Source organism: Rhipicephalus microplus, chromosome 8, assembly GCF_043290135.1.
Source record: "Rhipicephalus microplus isolate Deutch F79 chromosome 8, USDA_Rmic, whole genome shotgun sequence".
NCBI classification, from domain to species: Eukaryota; Metazoa; Arthropoda; class Arachnida; order Ixodida; family Ixodidae; genus Rhipicephalus; species Rhipicephalus microplus.
This window is the reverse complement of record NC_134707.1, coordinates 123,115,067-123,138,855: the sequence shown is the minus strand read 5'-3', so window position 1 is coordinate 123,138,855 and position 23,789 is coordinate 123,115,067. Positions and strand designations below refer to the sequence as shown.

General features: G+C 45.6%; 1 protein-coding gene across 1 annotated transcript in view; it reads right to left on the bottom strand.

The window, feature by feature from the left end:
- Nucleotides 1-3,309: 3,309 nt before the first annotated feature.
- Nucleotides 3,310-23,789, bottom strand: part of Tudor-SN (Staphylococcal nuclease domain-containing protein 1) — a 93,895-nt gene continuing 73,415 nt past the window's right edge. The window contains exons 14-17 of the mRNA XM_075872547.1: nt 21,336-21,532; nt 17,617-17,727; nt 8,326-8,574; nt 3,310-4,458 (exon numbers count right to left, since the gene is read on the bottom strand). Coding sequence (XP_075728662.1) covers nt 4,393-4,458; nt 8,326-8,574; nt 17,617-17,727; nt 21,336-21,532 — 623 coding nt within the window. The 3' untranslated portion in view covers nt 3,310-4,392. The remainder of the gene's footprint in view (nt 4,459-8,325; nt 8,575-17,616; nt 17,728-21,335; nt 21,533-23,789) is intronic.

Here is a 23,789-nt window from a genome sequence, read left to right as displayed (position 1 = left end):
CAGTGGAAAGCCAAATTGAAGCGCTAGTGGAAAGCCAGAAAAACGCGGCAAAAGTGCGGTCGAAGGAGCACTATGAGGAATCGGTGAAGAAGAGCGCTTTTGAAGTTGATAATCAGGTAATGCGGCTGCAGCCATCCAAAAGGAACCAGCTTGAGGTTGATTGGGAAGGGCCCGCCAAAGTATTATCGAAGCCTTGCGATACAACTTATGAGGTGCAAGTAGGAAGGCGGCAGAACAAAATTTACAACTTGATGAAACCCAATGTTCAACATCAAGCGGTCGTAAATCAGCTGTTGAAGGCTTCAGAGGAAGAGGAAGCAGAAAATTTGAGTTCTAGTGAGGTGATCGAAGGGGGATCGAAAGTAATTTGGGAGCAGATAAACCTAGAGCCTAGCTTAAGTGAAGGAGGACCTGAGAAAGAGGACCTGAGAAAGATTGGTTCCGAGTTTGAAGACGTGTTTTCGGACCGCCCCGGAAACACGAGGGTGATCGAACACGATATCGAGCTCAGCGGTGAGGAGTCAATCCGTAGCAAGCCGTATCGTTGTTCCCCTGTGCAACGTCGAAAGTGTGAGCCGCTCTCGGTGCCGCATAGGTATCGTCGCCTAAAAGTGGCCGGTTACTGAAGTGGAGCATGTTGCTCCACAGCGCAACTTTGACGTTCGCTAAAGAAAAAAAGAAAAAGTAAACGCTAATGCAGGTGCATTGAGCAGTGCGTTCCAGCTAGTAACTTCTCAACCTTTCGGTTTCTGGCTGGCGATTCGGGGCAAAATTTTGACCTCATCACGACCTGGGCTGAGCGCTCTCGTTCAGAGTGATCTCAAGGGACCAACTTTATGTGGTATTCTAATCCGTTACGTTGTTGTACGTAAGAAAAAAAAATTGAGTTGTCATTTTAAGGGTCTTTTGTCCCACATGTGCCTCTTGATGTAGAGGGAACAAAATTCCGATAAACACGTAGATAGGTATATGTTGTACTATACTTTGTCTGGTGTTCTGTCGGGTGACCAAGGGCACTTGCGTGTGTCGTGTGTTGTCTGTTGTCGATCCGTTCTTGGCAAGTTGCAGAACCATCGACAAGTGCTGAAACCGAAGATGGTCAGAAGAGACGAGTGAAGCTGGTCAGCAAGTTGTGGCGACAAGCCAGTGGAGCTGGGATCCGTCGTCAAAGATGGGATGTGTTCCCGGAACAGTTTGGAGCTGTATTCTCCCCATGGCCCTGGAGGCGAACCTGGAGGGACCTGGCGAACGAGCGCACCTGACATCCGAGCCCCGTGGAAGCAGCTCGTCTTTCCGGTGCATTGTCTGGCGGCGGGGGTGCTGTTATGCCAGCGAGTCCTCGTCAAACGTCCGTGCCTCGGAAAAAGGCAATCTGGGTCAAGGCCAGCCCGCAGTCTGCCTGGCGCGATCACCTCGACGGCGTGAACACGCGCGGCGCCCCTCTGGCCCATGTGCAGTGAGTCAGCGGCGCACGTGACAGCGAGCCGGCGGCCGCGTGTCGGGTGGTCTGACGCATGGCGCGGCGACCCCCATTGGCGGAATCTGCCCTGACGACCAGCGGCGCTTCTGATTGGACACTTTGGTTGGACTCGGTGTAAATAAAAGAAGCCCTGCGGCGTGTCGCGATCGGCGTTCCTATGAGCGAGGAGACCCCATGTCGGAGGGCCGACATGTATGCGAGTCAGCGGTCTTAGGCGAAAGACTGACCTATGTGTTAGAGAGAAGAGCTCGGCTCTTCGAGTCTCTGTCGGCCCCAGTGCCGAAATTGTAACGCCTCTGTAAATATGCTGTACATAAACCTTGTTTAACTCACCGTCGTCTCGTCCGCTCGTCTTATCAGCTCTGCGCAGAAGCAGTCGCGAGCTGATAAACATACGCTACCAAACGGCTGGTGACCTTCCCGGCGGAGTTGAAAGCAGTGGCGCCTTCGAGGCCGTGTTGGCGTCCCCGTCTTTCGCAACAGTGGTGGCTTCGGCGGGATCGGTCCGTCGTTCGCAACAGTGGAGGTCAGCGGTGAGATTTCGGAGGTGGCTTCGCAACAGTGGAGGTCAGCGGTGAGATTTCGGAGGTGGCTACTCAACAGAGTGCAGGCCATCGAGCGTCTCCTCTTCTCAGCCTGTCATGCTCGTGCCTATGAATCATGGCTCCGATTGCGCCTCAGCAACAGTGAAGCGCGCGGTAGCTATGCTGCAAGCTTTCGCAGACACCCCCACCCGTAGACTTGAATATGATACATTTATGTCACCAAGCTCAGTCAATCAGACTTGGTCTGTTCATTACAAGGACCACAGCTGGTTAAGCATGTGCGCACTTTTTATGATCAATAACCCATACATGCATACTAGGCAGTCAATACCTGCCACAACCCTTTTGCTTGTTCCACTGGCGACTTACGCATGTAGCTTCAATTATTCATACAATCAGCATCTGCACAAATGCAGCCCCCCTTGTTTAATGTTTGCCATCACCAAACTACCGAGCTTTGAAAGGTTGGTAAAGAGCCAGCAAATAAGTACTTTGCAAGTGCACTGTACAAATCAAAGTACAATACGGGTATTAGGAATGATTGGCTACAACGAAGTTATCGAAAAATACAGTCTTTGTATGGATAGGGTTGCTAATACGCATTTAAAAGTTGCCCGATACAACACGACCATGTTTTACTAAGCTATATAGGTTCATTACTATGTATGAGGTTTGAGTGTAGATGATTGATTGATTGATTTGTGGGGTATAACCTCCCCAAAACCAGCATGCGATTATGACACACGCGGTAGTGGAGGGCACTGGAAATTTCGACCACCACAGGGGTTCCTTAATGTGCACCCAAATCTGAGCACACGGGCCTACAACATATCCGCCTCCATCGAAATGCAGCCGCCGCAGCCGGGATTTGATTTCCTGACCTGCGGGTCAGCAGCCTTAGCCATTAGACCATTAGACCAGCAACCTTAGCCATTAGACCATCGCGGCGGGGCATTTGAATATAGATGACGTCCCCACATTACCCCACAGCCAGGGAAAGTGATCTGTATAAACAGCTACCTGGTACTGTCTCACGTCAGGTCAATTGGAAACCTGTTCACTGTGACAGTGCACGTCCTCTATTGGTGTTGCCAAGACAAATAAAATCTCGTTCCAAGCGCACGAACTCGAAATCCAGCTGTGCCCGACTACACTACTTGGTAAGCAGTTTGGTAGGCAGTGCAACGCACATAGCTTACTATATAACCCACACTTTTGATGCATGCCAGGTCCTGTTTGTTCAGGCTCTGTGCATCAAGACAAAGGATATGACCACACCTCTACTACAGCATCAAAGTCAACTCCTTTATTAAAGAGAAAAAAAAAAGAGGGGGCAATGTTTTACTGTCATGTATAAGTAACCATTGTATATGAAAACAATAATAATACATAAAAAGAGAATCTATAAGAAGAAGACAGATATTGCCAAATGTGGCCATCTGTATCATAAACTGGGAAGCAGTTTCTTCAAATATTAGAAGACACTTTTTCGTTGCAGAGACCACAATAGCTGAGGTTGATTCTTTACAGAGCATGTTAAATCAGAACAATAAGAGACATTCCATTTTAACGAAACAATGCAAAGACTTGCACCCCAACAGGCGCTTTGTAAATGGTTTCAAGGAGCAAGTCCGCGGGCAAACAAAGCCCTCACTGACAATTGCCAAGGTTGATGATTCACAGCCACTCGGCAGCATTGTTTGGGACTTTATATTAGACAAAACTGCACACTGTCGAGCGATGCCACCTGGTACAGCTGAGACACGCGACGGATGCTGTTGCATGCATTGCATTGATGATGTTTTGATGTGTTCCAGGAGCTGGAGAGCACTTAACAATGCAATAACACAACACTGATTACATTATCTGGAAGCCTTTCCTCCCTAGGTGTGCAAAGAGTGGGAGCGAGTGTGACTGCTAAAGGTTCTGTGCTTTACATTCCCAAGCTCTCTGTACAAAGGGGCAACAAGTTCGGGTACTACCTGGCACACTGTCCCGACCTGTGCCTCACCGCAACCACTGAAATAGGGCACAGCAGTGTTGCCAGACATTTTAGTGATGCGGAAAGAAAAAAAATCATAAGTGAGAAAAGAGACAGGCAACACACGTCGAAGACGAGCAATGCACCCCCCCCCCCTTCCCTTTGCAGGCCAGTGTTCTTGGAAAGAGTCTTCACAATAAAATGAGGGGAGGAGGCTACAACTCCACTCTCCCCCGTGCTTCAACTGGAGTGCCTCGCCTCCCCGCGAGCCTCCTTAACAACGGGCGGAGAGCTGCACCTCCTCCACCAACAACAGCCCGAACCCCCTCCTCCCCCACACCACAGTTGTGCGCAACAGAAGTTGACTTTGCGGCGACAGGTCCTCCTCAGCGGCCCCAGCCAAACTCCTTGGAATCGTCCTCCGTTACGTCGCCGTAGCACCAGAGGTTCAGCTGCACAAGGGGAGGAGGGCACAGCCACAGTGAGCATACGAAAGCATTTAATAACACACCATAAAAATTCGGCTAATGGAGGGCTGAATGAGGTGTTAGAGGTTCATTTAGAAGAAAACAGAGAGTGAATGCACAACAAAAATTTACCTACTTAAAGTACCTTCCAGGCCATTAGAGGCACTGTTTACGGGGGTGATGCAACAAAATTTTAAATGTACAATTAGTAAACCAGCTGAAGAGGCAGAAAAAAATGCACTTTGGACCATGGGAGCTTATTATAAAACAATAAAACATCACACAGTAAAATGTGGAAATATAAAATGAGCACAATATGACTACTGACATGGAAAATGACATCATTACACTTAAAATGCAACGAAAAGAACAATGCACAATGTTTTATGCATGTAGCATTATTTCAACAAATGCGCTGTTCACGAGCGAGCGAAATCGCTGATGAGTAGACTGAATCACGCTCACTCAGACTCGGATCGAGCAGCGAGTTTGAGTCTGAGTAAGTGGGGCTAAATAATATTTTGAAACGTCCGATTCCGAGCGAGTTTGACTGAGGAAAACAATGGTGACTGTCAGTCCGAGTGAGCCAAAGCCCAAATTGTATTTCTTGAGTGAGTCTGGGAGAGCTTTATTGCTGTTCTATGGTTCTACTTACTCAACTTCGGCATTACTATCATAAGCTCACGCTTACACTCACGCATACTCCGAAGCACCAATGTACATATGCCTGCTCAATACTTATTGCTCAAAGGTGCGAGTTATAGAAGAGGGGTGCCATAACCTCCTCCCGCCCCTGAAAGCTTTTTTTATGCGAATTTTTGATAAAAATATTTCATGCGAGTCATCTCTTTCAATACGAAAAGGTTACTGAATCGCAATCACTGATATAGTATATTCGAAGTTATGAAATCAAAACGAGCCTACTAGACCACCGATTACGTGATATTGCTGTTAAAGAGCATCGACACCAAGTCCGAATAAGTTGATTTTATGCTAACGCACCGATCGGCACAAATGTTAAGACAGCCTTTCAACAACACTTGCGTCATTATTTCTTTTTAGTTGCGGGTCCATACAGCATAATTCTTTTAGCATTGCGGGTCCATACAGCAGCGACAAGACCTTTTCAGCCGGATTCGACGCCGCAAAACAGCATGTCTAAAGACAAATCCTGCTACATTGAACCTCAAATGAAGAACTCTTTCAGATTAGCAATTATTTTGAAAATTATCTTCGAAATGCCCATTGGTCCAATGTAAAAATATTCGCTATAACAAATTTCAGAATACCGAATGTTTCAGAAACAAGTGTCAAATTGTAGCACCCCTGTACCTAAACAACACCTCATTATAATGAATTGTAAATTTAAAAAGTTATCGTGGCAGGGTGAACAATGCCCAGCTCTATGCTGAGCACTACCACCATCATTAGAACACCCACTGATTTCTCTGTTCACCTGCTCCATTATAAATTTGCGACAGCCCTATGCCTATCTCCCGTACTTAATTTTTTCAGTCAGGCTTTCCTGCGATGCCTTTGTTTTGTCAAACTGCTCTGTCTTCACACTTTAATTTAGCTTGGTGGTAGTATGCTCAAAGTGAGCTTTGGAAGCAGCACGAAAGAAATGTAGCAACAGTGTGAAATGTGATGCGAGTGACCGACAGGATGAAATTGCCGAAGACTTAGTGAATGCTTCAGTAATGAATGAACGACACACACAGTCTGTAATCTAAGTATGCCAGTTGGCTGAGTTGATGACCGATAAGATTCGTACCATTTGTCTCGACACGGAAATGGTGATGAGAACAAGGACAAAGACAAAGTTGAAACAGCATGCGCAAACTAACGCGAGGATTGGTATCTAACATTTGCTTCGAAGTGAATATGAAAGATGCGTAGTCTGAAGAGTTCGTCTTGCAGCACTTGAGCTGCAGCCATGAGGCAAATGTGGAGCTTTTCTTCAAATAAATGCCCACTTATTCCGCAATATTTCGGGCTCCTTTTTGGTGCTCATTAGAAAATAACACGATCGTGGATGCATACCCAGCAGATGTAGGTGACTAATTTGGTTGCATTTACAATTTTAGCACAATAAAAAAAAGTTTTATTTTTGCTTCAATTTTTCAAGTTCACAAACAATTTTTGCAGTCCCTTGAGATTCATTGTTTCAAGATTTGACTGTATCTATAGGATTTCAATGCAATAAACTCAAAAAGGAACCCAAATATTCATGGAAAACTGGTGTTCCATCGGTTCAGATCTAACACCGATTCCGTTTACTAACACAAAAAAAAAGAGCAAGGAATTCAAGTATGAAGCCAATCATACCAGAGGCAGCAGTTCCATTTACAAAATGTCCATTTCCTGAAAGTTTAGTGTACTTAAAAATTTTAGGAATTGCCATTTCATGTCAAAGCAAATTAGATTACTACTGCCACATGCGTTTCTTATTTTCATTTTTGTTTAATTATTGTCACCCACAAAGCCTGTCAGGAGTGTTCAGCGCAAACTGCGCCTGATTGTTCGAGAAGGTTTGCAAATACTGTAGATCATTCTGTTAAGATTGTACGCCCTTGAGACGGGAACACTCCAGATTATTCCAGAGCTTGCGCAAAAACCACTGGTAGAGAAGGAATATTGGATGGCACATGTATAAATGAAAGCCCGTTTCACAAGTTGTCAGTTGATCAGCGGCCTATGCTCTGTTTGCCGCCAAATGCGCCAGTGTGTATCACTGTAATCTGATGTTCAGTTTACCAGCCACAAGTTCCTACAGTCTGCTCCTTTCTCCATATCCGTGACACTATCATAACCAATAAAATATTTTGAACCTCCAAATACACTCAAACTTCTATACAACGAACACAGATACAGTCGAATATCGATAATTCGAACTCTAAGGGGCCCGATAATTTGTTCGAATTAATAAAAGCTAAACGAACGAAGGGCTCACCATGCAGTAGCACACGTGCATTGAGCTAACACACAAGAGGAAAGTTTCAGAAAACTTAGATTTATTCGCAAGTCAAAGGACACCCGCCACTATTTGAAGTAATCGCGTCTGCACACGTTTGCCTTGCAGCGAGTCAATCAATTTCGCACCACCTCACAAAGCATTTATACTTCGGCTTCAGCATTCTCCTGGCAAGAGAAGTTGCGCGAGGCAATGTCCAGCGCCGGCAATCTCTAAAGAGGATGACAACAACGACTGCGTCTCCGCCGCTACTCTCTACGCCACAGCCGCAGCGTGGCCAGCACGTAACGAGAAAGGAGGAGCGAAGAGAAAGAGATCGGCACTTGAGAGAAAACCAACACTCCACAATGGGTTTCTTCCCCCTCTATCTCTTCGCACGCAGCGTTGAAAAGGAGAAGGGTCTTTACGTGGCAAGGACGGAAAATGAAGCGTGGCACAGGTGCGTCGCAGATCGGCATTTGACAGAGAACAAGCATTCCACCGTAGCCTTTTATTTCCTTTTCTTTTCCTTAGCGCACAGCATTGAGGTGTCATAGATGCCGCCGCGAGATTGGGCAGGGTGCTGAGAGCATTTTCGGAGTGTGGTATGTTCGAATTACAGGGCGTTTTCGTCCATTGCAATACACGTAGCTTTGACGAGACCTCAGCGCGAGTTCGAATTAGGCGTGTTCGAATTAATGAGATTCAACTGTACAACAAAATATGGGTTATAACGAAGGCAATGAAAAATAGTCTTGCAATAAATACAGTGTTAGGAATAACCTTTATCACAAATTTTCGGATGTAACAAACTTTTCTCTTGTATCATGGAACTTCGTTATAATGGGGTTTGAGTGTGTTACCGCAGGCCTAGGGTTAAGGAGAGGAGATCGTCTGACCCGCTTGGCCTTGGCCGAGTCCCTGGCGGCCACGTATTCCTGGAGCAACTCCTGGAGGTGCCTGTCCCGGCGCTCTTCCAGCAACACCCAGCCCTCCTGCAGCAGGGTCTTGCCGATGTCGGTGCCCGACGGGGTGAGCAGCGTGACAAACTCTTGGCCGCCCACACGGTACTCCACGTTGAGCTGCAGCTGCGGCTCTCCCGACACTTCGTCCTGGAACGCCTGCACCGCATCCTGTGCTTGCTCGGGCTGCAAAAGAAAACGCAGAAAAGAGAGACATTCGCTAAAGCTGCCTAGACAAGCACATACTGTATTTAGTCGCGTAATCCTCGCATTCGCATAATTATCGCACCCCCCACATCGCCCAACAAAAATACGATTTCTTCTTTTTTCCTCAAGTAATTTCCTTCGGAGTCTACGAGTTTTGTGTTCGCTACTGGTGACGGCAGCTGAAAGCCACCAAGACGCGTTGAGCCTGCCGTGTGCCTAAAACTGGGATTGATGGTAAACTTTATTTCTTCAGAAGGAAACTGCGGACGATTCTGCTAAATAGCCATCAGCCTAATACTGACGTCCTACGCTTACCTTTTCAGGGCTCCTGTTGAGCGATTAAAGTTTTCGCTACGCCCGCTAAGTCCACAAGCTTTGCGTATGGTATTCTAATTCTCGACTATTTGCTTCCACTTTTTGTGTCTAAAATAAATATTGTCTTGTGTTGAACCTATGCTTTTATTGTTGAAGTAAGTTTTATTGAGTACTTCTTAAAGCTTGCTGTTAGAGACTGGGGCGAGAATTCCGATTTGCGGCCACTTCGTTTTCTTTTTCGCTCTGTACGTTTTCGTGGAAAGTTTTCTCCGCGTAATTCTCGCACCCCCCAACTTTGCATCAGTTTCCCGGCAAAAAAAGTGCAAGGATTATGCGAGTAAATACGGTAGTGGTCTCATGCAAGGCGGTCGCAGTATATACCTATTCCATTTTGAATCCTGAATACTCCAACTCTTTTGCAAGAATTCTGCAGTTGCAATTGTTTTCACAAACATATGCGACCATTAGAGTTTCTAACGCTTTAAATATGTCTATCACTTACTTGTCTCACTTTTTAGAAAGCCTTATTATTATTACTTTTTTACACGAGAAGTACTGTCATATCATTCAGCAATCAGTTTGCGCATACCAGTGTTTGGAAGGCTGAAGGGCTCTTCACTTTCTTTTTTTGTCCTTGTGATACGACTGTTGTATCTTTATTTGTTCACGTCATTTTGTACTAGTTACTCCCGCTCCTGCTGACAGTCTCAGCTAGAGGCTAGCAGTACTGTATAAATAAATGAATGAATAAATCCATGTGGGCTGACCACACGTATGCCATCTGAACGAAGTCATTTGTTGCTGTCTGTGATCGCATCTTCTGCAGTTTCATCTACCACAGTTGTGACAAGCAGCACCGCTTTTACGTAGTGAACCTTGGGTGCACATGCATTTTCGGAGTTCCGCCCACGCCATACTCAATCGCATAGTACTGACTGTGGTTTAGTTCACTGCGGTTGTGAATGAAATTCCAACTGCGTCCCATGGGGCACCACAGGTGACAGGAACATTGCTGCCAAAACCACCAAGCAACAGCCAAGAGCAGTGTGCTTTGGAAGTATCAGAAGTACAGTCGAGCCCGCTTATAACGAACCTGAGCGTGACGCGGCATCCGTTCGTTGTATCCCGAAGTTAGTAGTAAATGAAACACAGCTTTTTAAAGAAGTTGCGAGTGAAAACACAAACTTTATTTGCCCCATAAAGTCTGTTATGCACGTGTTTGAAATAGCAGAAGCGATAAAGGCGGTCTCGAGTTCATTTAAAACGGCAGGGTGCTCGTTCCCCGAGGCCCGTGGCATAAGCTGCATAATGCACTGGCTCCAAAGTTTCGCCGTTCTCGCAATCCGATTCCTCCAAATCGCTCTCGCCACGTACTTCATTCACAATGCCCCAATCCATGCACGGTTCCGCAGTATCGCATCATCTTCGGCCATAATTAAGCCATCGCAACAGATGTCCCACCCGCTCTCCCAGGTCGGAGTCGACAACGCGAAAATAACTTCACGCGCATGTAGCCATCACCACCCCCCACAAAATATTCACCATCTCCACAGCTGAATATCGGGACGCCCGAAGTGGCAAGTTTGCTGCCAGGTGGTCAACAGCTATGACCAAGTGCTCCACAATGCGGCACCTAACGCGCGGATTACCCTCAAGCCAAGCGGTCACACTTTCGACCTGTTGTTGAGCAGCAGAAAAAAGCGTGCTAGTCCTCCCGTCAGCCATCATGACCACACATGCACACCAAGAGCGAGCAAGATGCACACACGCGACACACATGCCAGAACGCATGGAACAGCTCTGAGCCCATTTCCAGTCAGAAAACTAAACTAATTCGAGCCAGCGTGGCGGGCGTCGTGGAGCAGTGGAGACAGGTGAAAGGGTTGAGAGCAGACTTGCGAGAGAAGGGCAAGGAGTTTTGATAAAGAAAGGGGAGGATGCAGCAGGAGGGCGACCTTGAAAACCAAAACCCACGGGAAGGAAGCAGGTTGGGTAGCTTGCTTGAAAGGTCTGCGAAACTCGGACGTAGAAAAACTCGGAAAGAGTGCCTGCACGCGCAGAAGTCAAAGCATGACCACCTGGATCGGTGTACGCGGCGCTGTTCGAAAACTCGGCGGCCGTGTTAAAAAAATCGTTTTGTTGTGCCGGTGGCTTTGCGTGGATTCATGAACTTCGATATTTCGCGATTCGTTCCGCACAAATTATTAACCATTTTCACGCTTCCGCACGCGTGCGGAAGGCATGCTGAGCCGAGTGCGAAGTGAGCGAGAACAAGTCCCAAACACGAAACAAATCACAAATTATCAGAGTCGGTGGGGTAGCGTACGCGCGTGCACTAGACGCAGATTATCAGATACAGTCGGTGGCCGACGATGTTGGCAAATAGTCTGGTCACTCCAGGCCAGCAATGCCAATGACAGTATCAGCGATCAAAAACAGGGTAGATGGCCGACCGGTCTTCGAAAGATCAGTGAAAGTGTGAAAACACGGGCCTCGTCTGGCGATGCGGGGTGCTCAAAGTAGCGGGGGGACAAAGGACGGAGGGGTGCGTAACAAAAAGCAGTCGGGGCATGGAGGAAGGAAACAGCTTTCCTTCCTCCATGGGTTGGGGAGAGCAGCAACTAGACGGTCGCGGAGGCAGGGTCAGCGTTAAACAATAATATTGTATGGGCACCTTGCCGATGCCTGATCAATGGTCGAAATTGGTTTCCTGGGAAGCCAGCAGACCGCTGACTCCGTGCGCTGTAACCAATCAGCGGCGCTCGGAGACCTTCGTTGTAAGTGCGATTTTGTGCCATTGAACCAATGTATATTTTCACGGTCACGCATATATTGTGTGTTTTAAGCGAAAGTTCGTTTTAAGAGGGGCCGTTATATGTGGGCTGGACTGTACATGCACGGTCAGCACACACAGAACTAGAGTGTGAAGCGAGATTTCGGGTGCGACTTGAATCAGATGTTATTACAAACAGTTGTCGAATATTTTTAAAATAATTTTGAAACACTTAGAGGAGAAATTACAGAAAAAGGGTTGCAGAAGATGCCTAAGGACATTATGAGATAGGAACATCCAAGTGTTTCCGCTTGCTAGGTTAGTGCAGTGCTGGAGGGATGGCGTTTCATATTTTTTTGTTTTTTTAAATCAAGGATGAGGCAATTCAGGGCCAAATCGTATTTATTTACACAATTTGGTACAACCAATGAAGTGTGACAACACTTAACACAAAAGATAAGACACTATTTCCTCCACCTCTCCCCTCTTCCAACTTCTGTGAACTGATTTTGGTGGGCAAGGAAAGGCGCACTCCCTTGAAATTCGAAGTTCCTAATGTGCCTCATAGGCACCATCGCATACAGTATACTCGTAATAATTCGAACTATAATAATTCATACTTTTGGTTAATTAAAAAAATTCAATTGTTTGATTGGCCCTCCATTCTTTCAATGTATTTAAAAGCCTCTTAATTCAAACTCCATCATTAGGTTTAGTCATACTTTTCACAGTTCCATACCAGAAAATATCTGCTAATTTCCCGAAGGCACATATATCAAAGAAACAGTTGGCAATTCACGTTTTTTTCAAAAGGTCTGATCAGCAGTAAATGGCCGATAAACTTGTGGTCCTTACACCTCTGCTTTCTGTTCATTGTGCGCAGTTAAGGTTTGAAAACTCTTAAGGAAGTTTAAACATCAATGGCGAGTCATAGTGTGTCATGTCACCTCACCCACAGCCATATATATATATATATATATATATATATATATATATGAGCTTCTGATAATTCAAACTTCTTGATAGCTCAAACAAAATTAAGAGGTCCCTTCTAGTTTGAAGTAATGAGGGTCGACTCTAAAATCATCTGTGATTTCAGGTGCTAAATCTTAGGCGTCCGATTTCTCGAATGATAAAAAAATCTTGGGTTATAGTTGGGATCGAACCAAGGTCGTTTGCGTGGCAAGCGGATTTTCTACCACACGGCCACGCGTCTGCTTGTGAATACAGTAAAAAGAACTTCCTATGCTTGGGAATGCAGTAAACGTCACTTTCATGCTTTACAAACACATGCGTCCTGTATGCATGCTTCAGAATACAACATAAAATATTGCAATAATAATGCGTGGCACAAGTACCCATTGCCAGTGTCAGAACATGTAATTATCATAATGGCTTTGAGGTTTCAAGCTGGTCACGTATTACAAAAGGCACACACGCCACGGCGCCTATTTCCTTTAAGGCCACGTAGTGGGTACACAACAAGTTCAAAAAGGTTTCGTGCACTAAGTGTTGGAAGTACGCACTAGAAACAGGCTATCCCTATCGCGTTCAAAGGTGAAGCTTTAGTAGGGTCTCTTAATTTTTTTTTTTGTTCGACCTACATTGGAGGCGAGTTTTTTTTTTCCAAGCTTCGTACTTTTGGGGGGTCGGCATAGAATCGGGGGTTGACTTAGATTAGAATAAATACAGTGACAAAATTTACAGGCTATCACTTGCATTCTACTGAAAATCAAAGCCTGCTAAATAGACTCTCGATAGTTCAAACTCTGATAATTCATACTTTTGGTTTATTCAAACAAAATTCAACTTTTTGGTTAGCCCTCTATACTTTCAATCTATTTAAAAGCCTCTTAATTCAAACTCCATTATTCGGTTAATTCATACTTTTTGCAGTTCCACACCAGAAAATATCTACTGCTTTCCCACTACAATTTGAAAATTCGTGTGCTTATATAATCCTAACAGACTAAAAATGAAAAGTAAGCACCTCAGGCCTGCTAGATAAAAGGATTTGCTAGTAAACAAATATTTGAAACAGAGCACAAGCATGGTAAACCGTGATGCTTCTTAACTGGCATTGACAGCTTTGTGCTGAAGGCACATACCTATAGCAAAGGAGCAGTTGGCAATTCACGATTTCTTAAAAGGTGTGATTTCTTAAAAGGTGTGAATGAATCGAGAACTAGGATGAAGGCGGGGTGGAGGAGCGCACCTGGCCATCGACACCACAGTCTTGACCTAGTCAAGCATAAGAGGAGTGTCCATCCAACCTTTTTCTTGGCAGTAGACAATCACATCCATGGGGAACAGCTCCTTCAGAATGGTTTCGCGCTGGAAAATGATGTATGGCGACAACTTGCACCCATCCTGCAAGACTAGCAACACGGTTAGCCGCCTCTTCTCCTCGCCTGTTGTCCCTATGCGAACTTGGGGAGGGGGGGGGGGGTGCACCTGTTTCGCTGACAGTCCTTAACATAGGCATGTGGGAGTCTGGTCCACGTTGCCACTGTGTCCCAACGGCCTTTGCGATGAATGGCGCAGGTCGAGCACATAGCGCAGAAACTCCACTGGCTTCGCTTCGCAATCTGCTGGTAGCTTCTGCCTTATCGACGTTGTTCGCTGGAGGGAAAATCGATTTGTTCGCCTGAACTTTTGTGCCCATCCACATAAAGCCTTAAAGTTCTCCTGCGGGATTCCCATCTCTCAAGCTACGTCTCGGGCTTTCCACTGAATCAGCTCAATGTTGACTCCCGATAGGCGGTTTCGCTGCTTAATCACAAACTCCGCCACTTTCTTTTTTCGAGTTATGTGTGACGGCCACAACGAGGTTGACAGCCTTTTCGGCTGGGCTCACTCTTGAAGAGCGCTTCACGCTGTAGCCTCCACCCACGAATTGTAGATTCTGCCACATCTAGCCGTCGAGCCGCGGTTGAGTTCCTGATTTCCTCAGCCATCAGTATTGCACTTCGTACTGAAATCGTCGCGTTGACATTTGCTCGAGCCGAAGTCGCGGAAGCACAAAGGAAATGAACTGCCCGCAAAACACGTCGCCATGTGCACGTCGCAAACAATAAGATTAGATTGAATTGGATTCGATTTTGACAGGGAGCATATGTTACCAGCACAAGGTTGAAAGATCGCTAGGTTTGTCATAGCCATTTTAAGGAACCGATGGGGTGGCACCGCCAAGGCACAATTGTAGGTGCTTCGATTATAACGCGAACCCCCAAATCACTTAAGAGAAATTTTAAAAGCAACTTGCATTACATTCGAGTAAATATGGTATTTGAATTTGATTCGAAATTATTTTGGCCAAAATCACTATTTGCTTCAAATTCGCTTCGAACCTAATATTCACTATTCGCACAAGCCTAAGCAGAACTGCTCGCATGATGCACAGTTACCACAGGAAGTACGAGATGCTGCGACGGTGGTCTCACAACTGCTCACGATGAGGTACTATTGCAGTTCTTTTTCTTTCTTTTTTTTTTTCAGAAATTGGATTGAGGCAGTTTATTGGGAGATTCAAGGGGGGACACGGGTCTTAGAAGGCCAAAATTCTAAAAAAGATCGACTGTTTGAAGCTGACATTTTCGGAATCTGTACCTATTTTTGCACCTATCCGAGAATTTTCTAGGTTCTCGCGTCATTATTTCTGGCGCAAAATCAATTTAGAACCTACCCGTGAGATGAATGTGAGTGCAAATTGACGCTACCACACTGAACTGTTGTTTTTCACACCGAACTGTTGCCGTTACACACGAGCTATCGTGTTCATCTTGGTCTCGTTTGGAAGCGTCGTTCTTCATCTTCAATTTCCCGCCATCACTGGCTTGCCTTGTTCATTGGTTCTTTAGAAAAAACGCGTCATCGAGAAGCACTAGCGCGTGATTCAATTGGCTGCTTGGGGCACGTGACAAAACCTAGGCACTCGATCGGCCAAGGGGTGCTTTCGGCGTCTGCTTCACCATCGTGACGCGCATGGGCATGCGCCATTTTGTCATGGTGCTACTGACTGCCTGCGGCAGTAAAGAAGTTCCGCACTACAGTAATTTGTGAAGAGGGTGTCGCGGTCGTTCGTCCGCTGTGAACTTGAGAAAGAGCCCCGCTACAGCTCAGGACAACGAGGATAACGAACTCGACGTGGTCAACGGCGGTCGCAGAGTCACCGGTGTTGGCCTAACTCGCGTACGAGCCCATTGGTTGCTGACAACGTTACTGAGAACGGCTGTGCTTTGCAACTTCATCAGTTAGAGGACGGCAAGTAAAAAGCGAAAGTGAAGCTACAAAAGATATCAATCATTGTGGTGAAGGAACAGAAGCACAGTCTTATCCCTAAACGCGCCGATGCCGCGGTTCCCCCCGCCTGACGAATGGACCTTGAACTGCGCGACGGGTCGTCAGAGTGGAGTACGCCGCGTGTTGACGAACAACAAAAAGTCAATCCGTTCGCGGTGAACATGCTCGCCGCCCCCGCAATGGAGGCTACTGGCAATAGGTAGACTGCTTTTAACGACGTGTTCGCAACATTGTCGCGATCTCCGCTCGAAAATGCGGCAGTCTTTCGTGAAAAGGTAACTAACACCTCGGCACTCGTGTAGCTTCGAAATTCGTGAGCGAGAGAGCAACTTTGGTTCGCGACATTTATGGGTAACTCATTCTGGACAAGCCAGAAAACATCGCCCTGTTATTCGACGGATCGCGGATGACGCATGCAGATTCGTCGCACATCGCCGTCAGTACAGCCACCGAACTGATAAGCGGCCTCGCGGCAGACGAACACACGGCGACAACATGCTACAGGACTAGAAGAAACGAAACGCTCGTGCAATCAATGTCCTATTACGTTTCCGGTGCATATTAACTGACTAAAAGTATGCGTGCCATAATATCTTTCACTCAAAACGGCGAAATAAAGTTTTAACAGCATTATTCTTGAAGCACAGATTTTGACCACTTTCTTTTGCTTGTTCGGTAAAAGTAGACCTAAGACAACTAGAGCTGTAAATGTTTTTGCACAATGTAGCTAAATGCGTACAAAAACAATGCTGAGAGCCTATTTCTAATGAGCTGTTTCTTTTTTATTTTATTATAAAAGCTTTTGTTTATGTTTATATGCAATGAACATTATTGTGCTGTAATTTCAGAAGTACTCGTTCAATTTTCAATCAGCTTGCAACGTTGCACTCCTTAGGCTTTCTAGTCATCATTTATATGTCAATAGCTATGTAGTTCTAAGTACATAAATTTTTACAGTTAAAAATGTTAGAACTGTTTGTTTTCTTTATTTTCTCAAAATGGCAATTTTGTACACCCTGCATGAAAATCACTGCAATATATCGGAAACTATTACAGATAGCAGAATATTTTTTTTTTTTGCAGCATGAAGCTATATGTTTGGAGCACACAACACAGGAAGCAGATTTCGATTTCTCTTGATGCAAGTTTTTTAAACTAGTCCTTTGTGTGACCACACAATGGCCATATTCAGAGCTGTGAAGTTTAGTGTACTTTAAAGTAAGAAATAATGACCCAATCAAAAAAGTGCTTCCTACGTTGTATGCCATATGCTTTCTACTGTCAATCCCTATGTCATTTATAAATTTTTGATGGGTGGTTATTTTGCCATTGTGGTAAGAACAATAGAAATCGTTATCTTGATTATTTAATTAACTAACGAAACTGCAGAAAAAATAACTACATTTTTAGAATCAGGAGAACAAACTAAGTAAGCATGCCAACTTTCGTCACATTTGGTTCCAAAATAAATGAGAGAGCCTTAAGACCCATGTCCCCCTTTAACGGCGCGATCGTACAATGGGAAGACTGGTCAGAAATCGAAAGTCTCCCAGGCCATATCGGGAGAGTTGGCAGGTATGCATTTAGCTGCTTCTGTGTCTATGCACTGGGAACAGTGGAGGACCACTCACGTCTTTCGGCAGTGCCACCAGAGCCAGGCTGTACTCCCTCGCGGCTGCCGGGATGTCTCGAATGCCGAGGGAAGGCAGCGATGCCAAGGACGAGGGATCCACCGTGTCTCTCTGCGTACACACAACACAAAAGCCATATTAATGTTTATTTGCATGTATTGCAGGGGGTGTGAATACAGAGCACTTAACAATAAAGACCACATGAATTTCAAGCAATTCAATACCGTATTTCCTCGCATAATCTTCGCACTTTTTTTGCCGGAAAACCGATGCAAAGTTGGGGGGTGCGAGAATTAAACGGGGAAAACTTTCCACGAAAACGTACAGAGCGAAAAAGAAAACAAAGTGGCCCCGAATTCGGAATTCTCACAAAAGCACCTTATAGCAAGCTTTAAGAAGTAGTAATTAGAACTTACCTCAACAATAAAAGCAGAGGTTCAACACAAGGCAAGATTTATTTGAGACACAAAAAGTGGAAGCAAATACAGTAGACTCGCGATAATTCAAACTCTGATAATTCGAACTTTCGGTTAATTCATACAAAATTCAAAATTTTGGTTGGCTCGCTATGCTTTCACTGTATTTAAAAGCCGCTTAATTCAAACTTCGTCATTCGGTTAATTCGTACTTTCTGCCTGTCCATACCGGAAAATTTCTGCTGATTTGCCGGCAATATTTGAAAATTTGCGTGCTTATGATTATCATAATACTCTGATATTGAAAAATAAGCGCCTTAAAACTTCAAGGGAAAAGGTTTTGCCACACAATCATTTCTCAGCATTCCGCGCCGCGGTGGAAAAAAAAAACGAAAAACAAAAACGGCCCGGTGGTTACGAAGCTGGCTCGCGGCTTATCTCTGCTTTTCCGGCGTGCCGGTGGCGCCGGCCGACTCCGAAGCACGTGACCTGCCCACAGAATGCGTACAGGTCTGCCCGTCTTTCTTACGTGCTGCGCATTTTTCGATCGACCATGTCACCGCGAGGAAAATATCGGACACTACCCCTAAAAGAGAAATTGGCCGCTATCCAAGAAGTCGACGCTGGGGTAAAGAAGACCGAAGTGGCACTGAAGTATGGAATAACCAAAAGTACCCTCACAACCATTCTGAAAGCCAAAGACAAGCTGCAGAATAACGCGAGCCGCTTCGCTCCCGATCGGAAAAGGCTTAGGGAAGCTGCATACCCGGATCTCTAAAACGCCGTGCTTCTTTGGCTCAAGCGCGCACGGAGCTCCAATTTACCGATAAATGGGCCAATCCTACGAGAGAAAGCTGAAGAACTTTCCTTGCGCTTGGGAATTGAAAATTTCAAGTGCAGCGATGGCTGTGATTTCTCGGTTCAAGGAACGCCACGGTCTCTCCTTCAAAACAGTGAGTGGTGAAGCAGCAGTGGTCGATGAAGCTGTTTCTTCTGACTGGCGGCAGACTAGACTTCATAGCCTGCTGCTTGAATACTCCCCGGCTGATGTATATAATGCCGACGAAATGGGGCTGTTTTTTAAGTGCCTGCCCGATCAAACCTTGTGTCACAAGGGAGAGCGTTGCACTGGCGGAAAGCTGAGCAAAGAACGGTTAACCGTCATGGTTTGCGCCAATATGGACGGAAGTCACAAGCCAGAACTCTTTGTTGTGGGCAAGTCAAAGCGTCCCAGGTGCTTTAAAGGCGTCCGAACGCTCCCAGTTGCATATGACGGAAACACGCGAGCCTGGATGACGCAAGCTTTGTTCGAGGGTTGGCTCTGCAAACTGGATGGGCAAATGAAGCGAGTGAAAAGGAAAATTTTGCTCATTGTTGATAACTGCCCTGCGCACGGCGACGTGGAGGGGCTGGAAGCAATTCGCCTTGAATTTCTGCCTCCTAACACTACAGCTGTCCTCCAGCCCCTGGATCAAGGGGTAATCAAATGCTTGAAGCTTAATTACCGGAAAACACTGCTAAAGAGAATGCTGATATGTATAGACAATTCCATGCCTTACAGTGTCACACTACTCTCATCGTTGGGCATGCTCGCCGACGCATGGAATGCTGTCACATCAGCAACAATAAGGAACTGCTTCGAGCATGCCTTCCGCATACCTGGCTGCAGCATTGCCACTTCATCTGACTGCTTGCAGACTGAGGGCGACGATGAAAGCCAAGTGCTGTCTGCTCTAAAAGCGCACAACATAGCTGCCGACCTCGACAGTTATGCAGCTACTGATGATAACCTGTGCGTGTGCAGGGAGGACACACTCGATGACTTGGTGGCAGAGGTGCTGCCAGCACAACACAGCAGTGAAAGTGAAGAAGAACCGGAAGTGGAAAATGTGACAACTGCACAGGCTTTCCAGTACATTGCTAAAGTGAGAAAATTTCTGACAACAACAGAAAACTCTCAGAATCAACTGGCAGCACTTACTGGCATCGAGAGCTTTGTGCTAAATGCGCATGTGGCAAATAAGCAGTTGACCATCCATGATTTTTTTAAAAGGTCTAGTCAGCAGTAGATAGTCAATAAACTTGTTGACCATACATGCACCGCTCTCTGTTTTTGTGTAGTTAGGATCTAGAGATGCTTAAAAGTGTGAATATAGATGTCTGATCATAATTTGTGCTGTCACCTTACCCAGAGTCGCATATATGAGAACTTCTGATAATTCAAACAGCCTGATAATTCAAACAAAATCTAGGGGTCCCTTCGAGTTTGAATTAATGAGAGTCGACTGTAGTCGAGAATTAGAATACCATACGCAAAGCTTGTGGGCGTTGCGGGCGTAGCGGTAGTGTTCGTCGCTCAACAGGAGCCCTCAAAAGGTAAGCGTAGGACGTCAGTATTGGGCTGATGGATATTTAACAGAATCGTCCACAGTTTTTTTCTGAAGAAATAAAGTTTACCATCAATCCCAGTTTTAGGCACACGGCAGGCCCAACGCGTCTTGGTGGCTTTCAGCTGCCGTCACCAGTAGCGAACACAGAACTTGTAGACTAGAAGGGCCTACCGGCGGCCCTGTTGCCGTTGTTTAGTGCATGATCTATCACTTGCAACTTGAAGCGATTGTGTAGCTTCAGTATCGCACCATAACCTGCCAAGATTACCGACACAACAATACAAAACACGCCGCAACTTGCACAGGCCACTTCGGCTTGGCTTGGATTGAATCTCTGTGCAATAGTACGCTTGATGCTTAAGGGATGGCGCCAGATAGTGCGCGCTATCATCATCAATGGCTGGAACGAGCAGACATCATTGCGGCAATTTCCGAGGGTGCGACAATTATTCGAGAAAAAAAAAATCGTATTTTTCTTGGGCGATGTGGGGGGTGCGAGAATTATGTGAGTGCGAGGATTACGTGAGTAAATACGGTAGTTTCCAAGAATTATTTTAAAGAAAGAGAACAAGCAGGCAATAAATAACAGTTTTCAAATAGCCCACAAGGATAAAAACTGTATTTGAAGGTGTCTGTAGGGCAAAATCAAGCACAATGTTTACGAGATGGTGTCTGGTGCCAAGACAGTAGAACAGGAATTAGGTAACGGCCTGAAAAGAGCCGACTAAAACAGTCGATTGTGCAGCACAAGAACTCCAAGAACTTGGTGCATAATTATTGGCTGTCATTGCATCATAATCCTGTTATACGATAAGCTGTACTCCAATTACGTAGAAATTCAACCAATGCTTAGCGGCAACATCACACCGGACCTTGCTTGATTTTTCAAATGTGAAGAGCACGTGTGACTCACGTTTCCATAGTCGATGAAGAAGATCTCGACTGAACCGCTGGACTGGACTTTTTCAACGCGTGCCCTGTACCACTGCTGGTCTTCGACGAACTTCGCAGCACACACCTCCCCCTTCTTGGGCACGTAGGCACCTGACACAGGCGGGTGCTCGGCCAACTCCTGACGCAAGAGCTTCGTCATCTCTTCCAGCTTGGGGCCTGAAAGAGGAAAGGTCCATTACAATTAGTAGAAACCGAATTTTAAGCAAATGCCTACGCTGAAACCTTGACATAAAGAACCTAGATATAGCGAATTATCAGTTATAACAAAGTTGCGACCTCCCTCGGCGCTGCAGCAATTCTTGTAACAACCGGATAAACAAACAATCAAGTACAAATTTCTGCTTCAAATCGGTTAATGGCTGATCGATAGCCTTCTACCAGTGATTTTTGAGCGTCTTCCGTTATTTGTTGAGAGAAGAGAAAGCAATTTTTAGCTGATTTTGATCATTTATAGGACATTTGCTACGCTACAATATTTAGTTTTCTAACCATGCTTAAAAAGTGTTGCAGGGCTCCTTGAAGTGCCACATTATGGACGAAAACGACAATGTCGTCGAGCAGTCGTACTTTTCTACAACGAATACAGCTTGAACGAAATTTCCGCTACAATGAAAAATTCAGGATTCCCCGTCAGCAGTCCATAGAAGTCAATGCATAAATATTGTCGCCACCACGAACACTTTTTCTTCGATCGTCCTGCTTGAACGAAATTTTACGTACAATTCCAGGCTCAGATACTTATCGCCATGCAGTAAACCCAATGTTTAACATTTCGATGCATATTAGGAGCCTGAAAATGCATCAACGAAGTCTAAAACATGCGTTGCCAACAGCAGAAACCGTCGCTATTCCGCCGCTGTTCAGCAAGCCTGGGCGCCGCCATTGCTCGATAGCGATGGCAATAAGACTGCCCTGGCCCTGCTTTTGCCACTGGCTTGCTTTTGAGCCACAGACGATCCGAAGCTAAAGCTCAGCCGCTCAGTTAACAATTTCTTTCATGCAGCTGCTGGGTGCAACAGCGCAACGATGCCTTTTTCGATTCCGATGCTTATCATTATGTTCGCACTTGGGCAGTGTGGTAACTAATCAGAGCACCTGTTCGTCTGCATTATAAAAAAAATCAGCTGACGGATGACAAGAATGGCATAGAATAATGGAAAAGTCGCTGCTCCACGATACCCTACCTCCATCTCGACGTTGTCGGATACTTTTGACGGCGGAAAGCTACTGGTGTTAACATGTTAATGTAACTGTTTGGTTCGTTCACGAAGCCTATTTTAGGGGTTGTTTTAGCATGCTTTTCACCATGGCCTCGCTATGCATGGGTGAGAATGACGTAGTGACGCTGCTGGGAAAGAATAAGAAGCAGCGGACATTTTTTTAGTTTTGAGAATAAACGTTCCTTTGTTTAGTTAGCTCAGATCAGCTATATTTTTTTATTTCACTACAACGAAATTTTTTCCGCGCCCCATCAGTTTCATTGTAGTGGGGTTCGACTGTAATGCTGAGTGAAGGTTGGCCTGTTGACTTGCATTTTGTGCGCTCCGTGCAGTGTCATGCCACTCTGATCTTGACTGACGAAACCCAAATAAATACTCCCCATAACATCTTTTCGGCTGAGGTTGCGGTTCTTACAACAATGCACCTCTGGATCTATGCAATGGCTGCCACCTTCATCTAGCTACGATGCCTGAAGACTGTGTGCAGTCTTTGCAGTCTGCGCCAACTCCATGCCCTGTGATCCCTTCCCACCTTTTAGAACCCGGCACTTTTTTACGACACTGACGAAACTGTCGTCTATGAATGGCTCATCTTATACAAATGCTAATTAACTGCACTAATTAAATGTATTTCGGTTGGGACACTGCAGTCGCCCATAACGATGGGTGAACCATCATCATTACCACTGCCAGCTTTTCTTTCCTATTGTAAACAATGATGGTGGCGGCTGCTCAAGTGCTCAGTGGTGATATTTTTGCATGTGTGTATCAGGAATGTATTTGAGCATTTCTTGAATTCAGTTAATGTTACGAAAGTAGATTATTTGCGCATTTTTATTTCAAAAATTTGAATAATGAGGGACTGTGCTAAAAACGTGGTTCTTTACCCGAATTACGAAATACGTGGACTCCTACTGGGGTTCGCAGGCGCTGCGAAAACAGTTCGTTGTGGTGACAGTTTCATTTCCTCAGGAGTTCGTTATTGTGAGTTGACTGTACAGGGGCTCTACTGCATCTACTCGCATAACTACTGCACTTATTTCATTCAAAAGAGCTGTGGCTGCAGACACTATGCGGATTAGGGCTACCGAGAAAAGATTATGAACTGATAGTTTAAAGCGAAGGCAGCATGGAAGTCCTATGACGGTTACCATGACTATAAACAAACAATCAAGCTGTGCGAGGCCTACTTC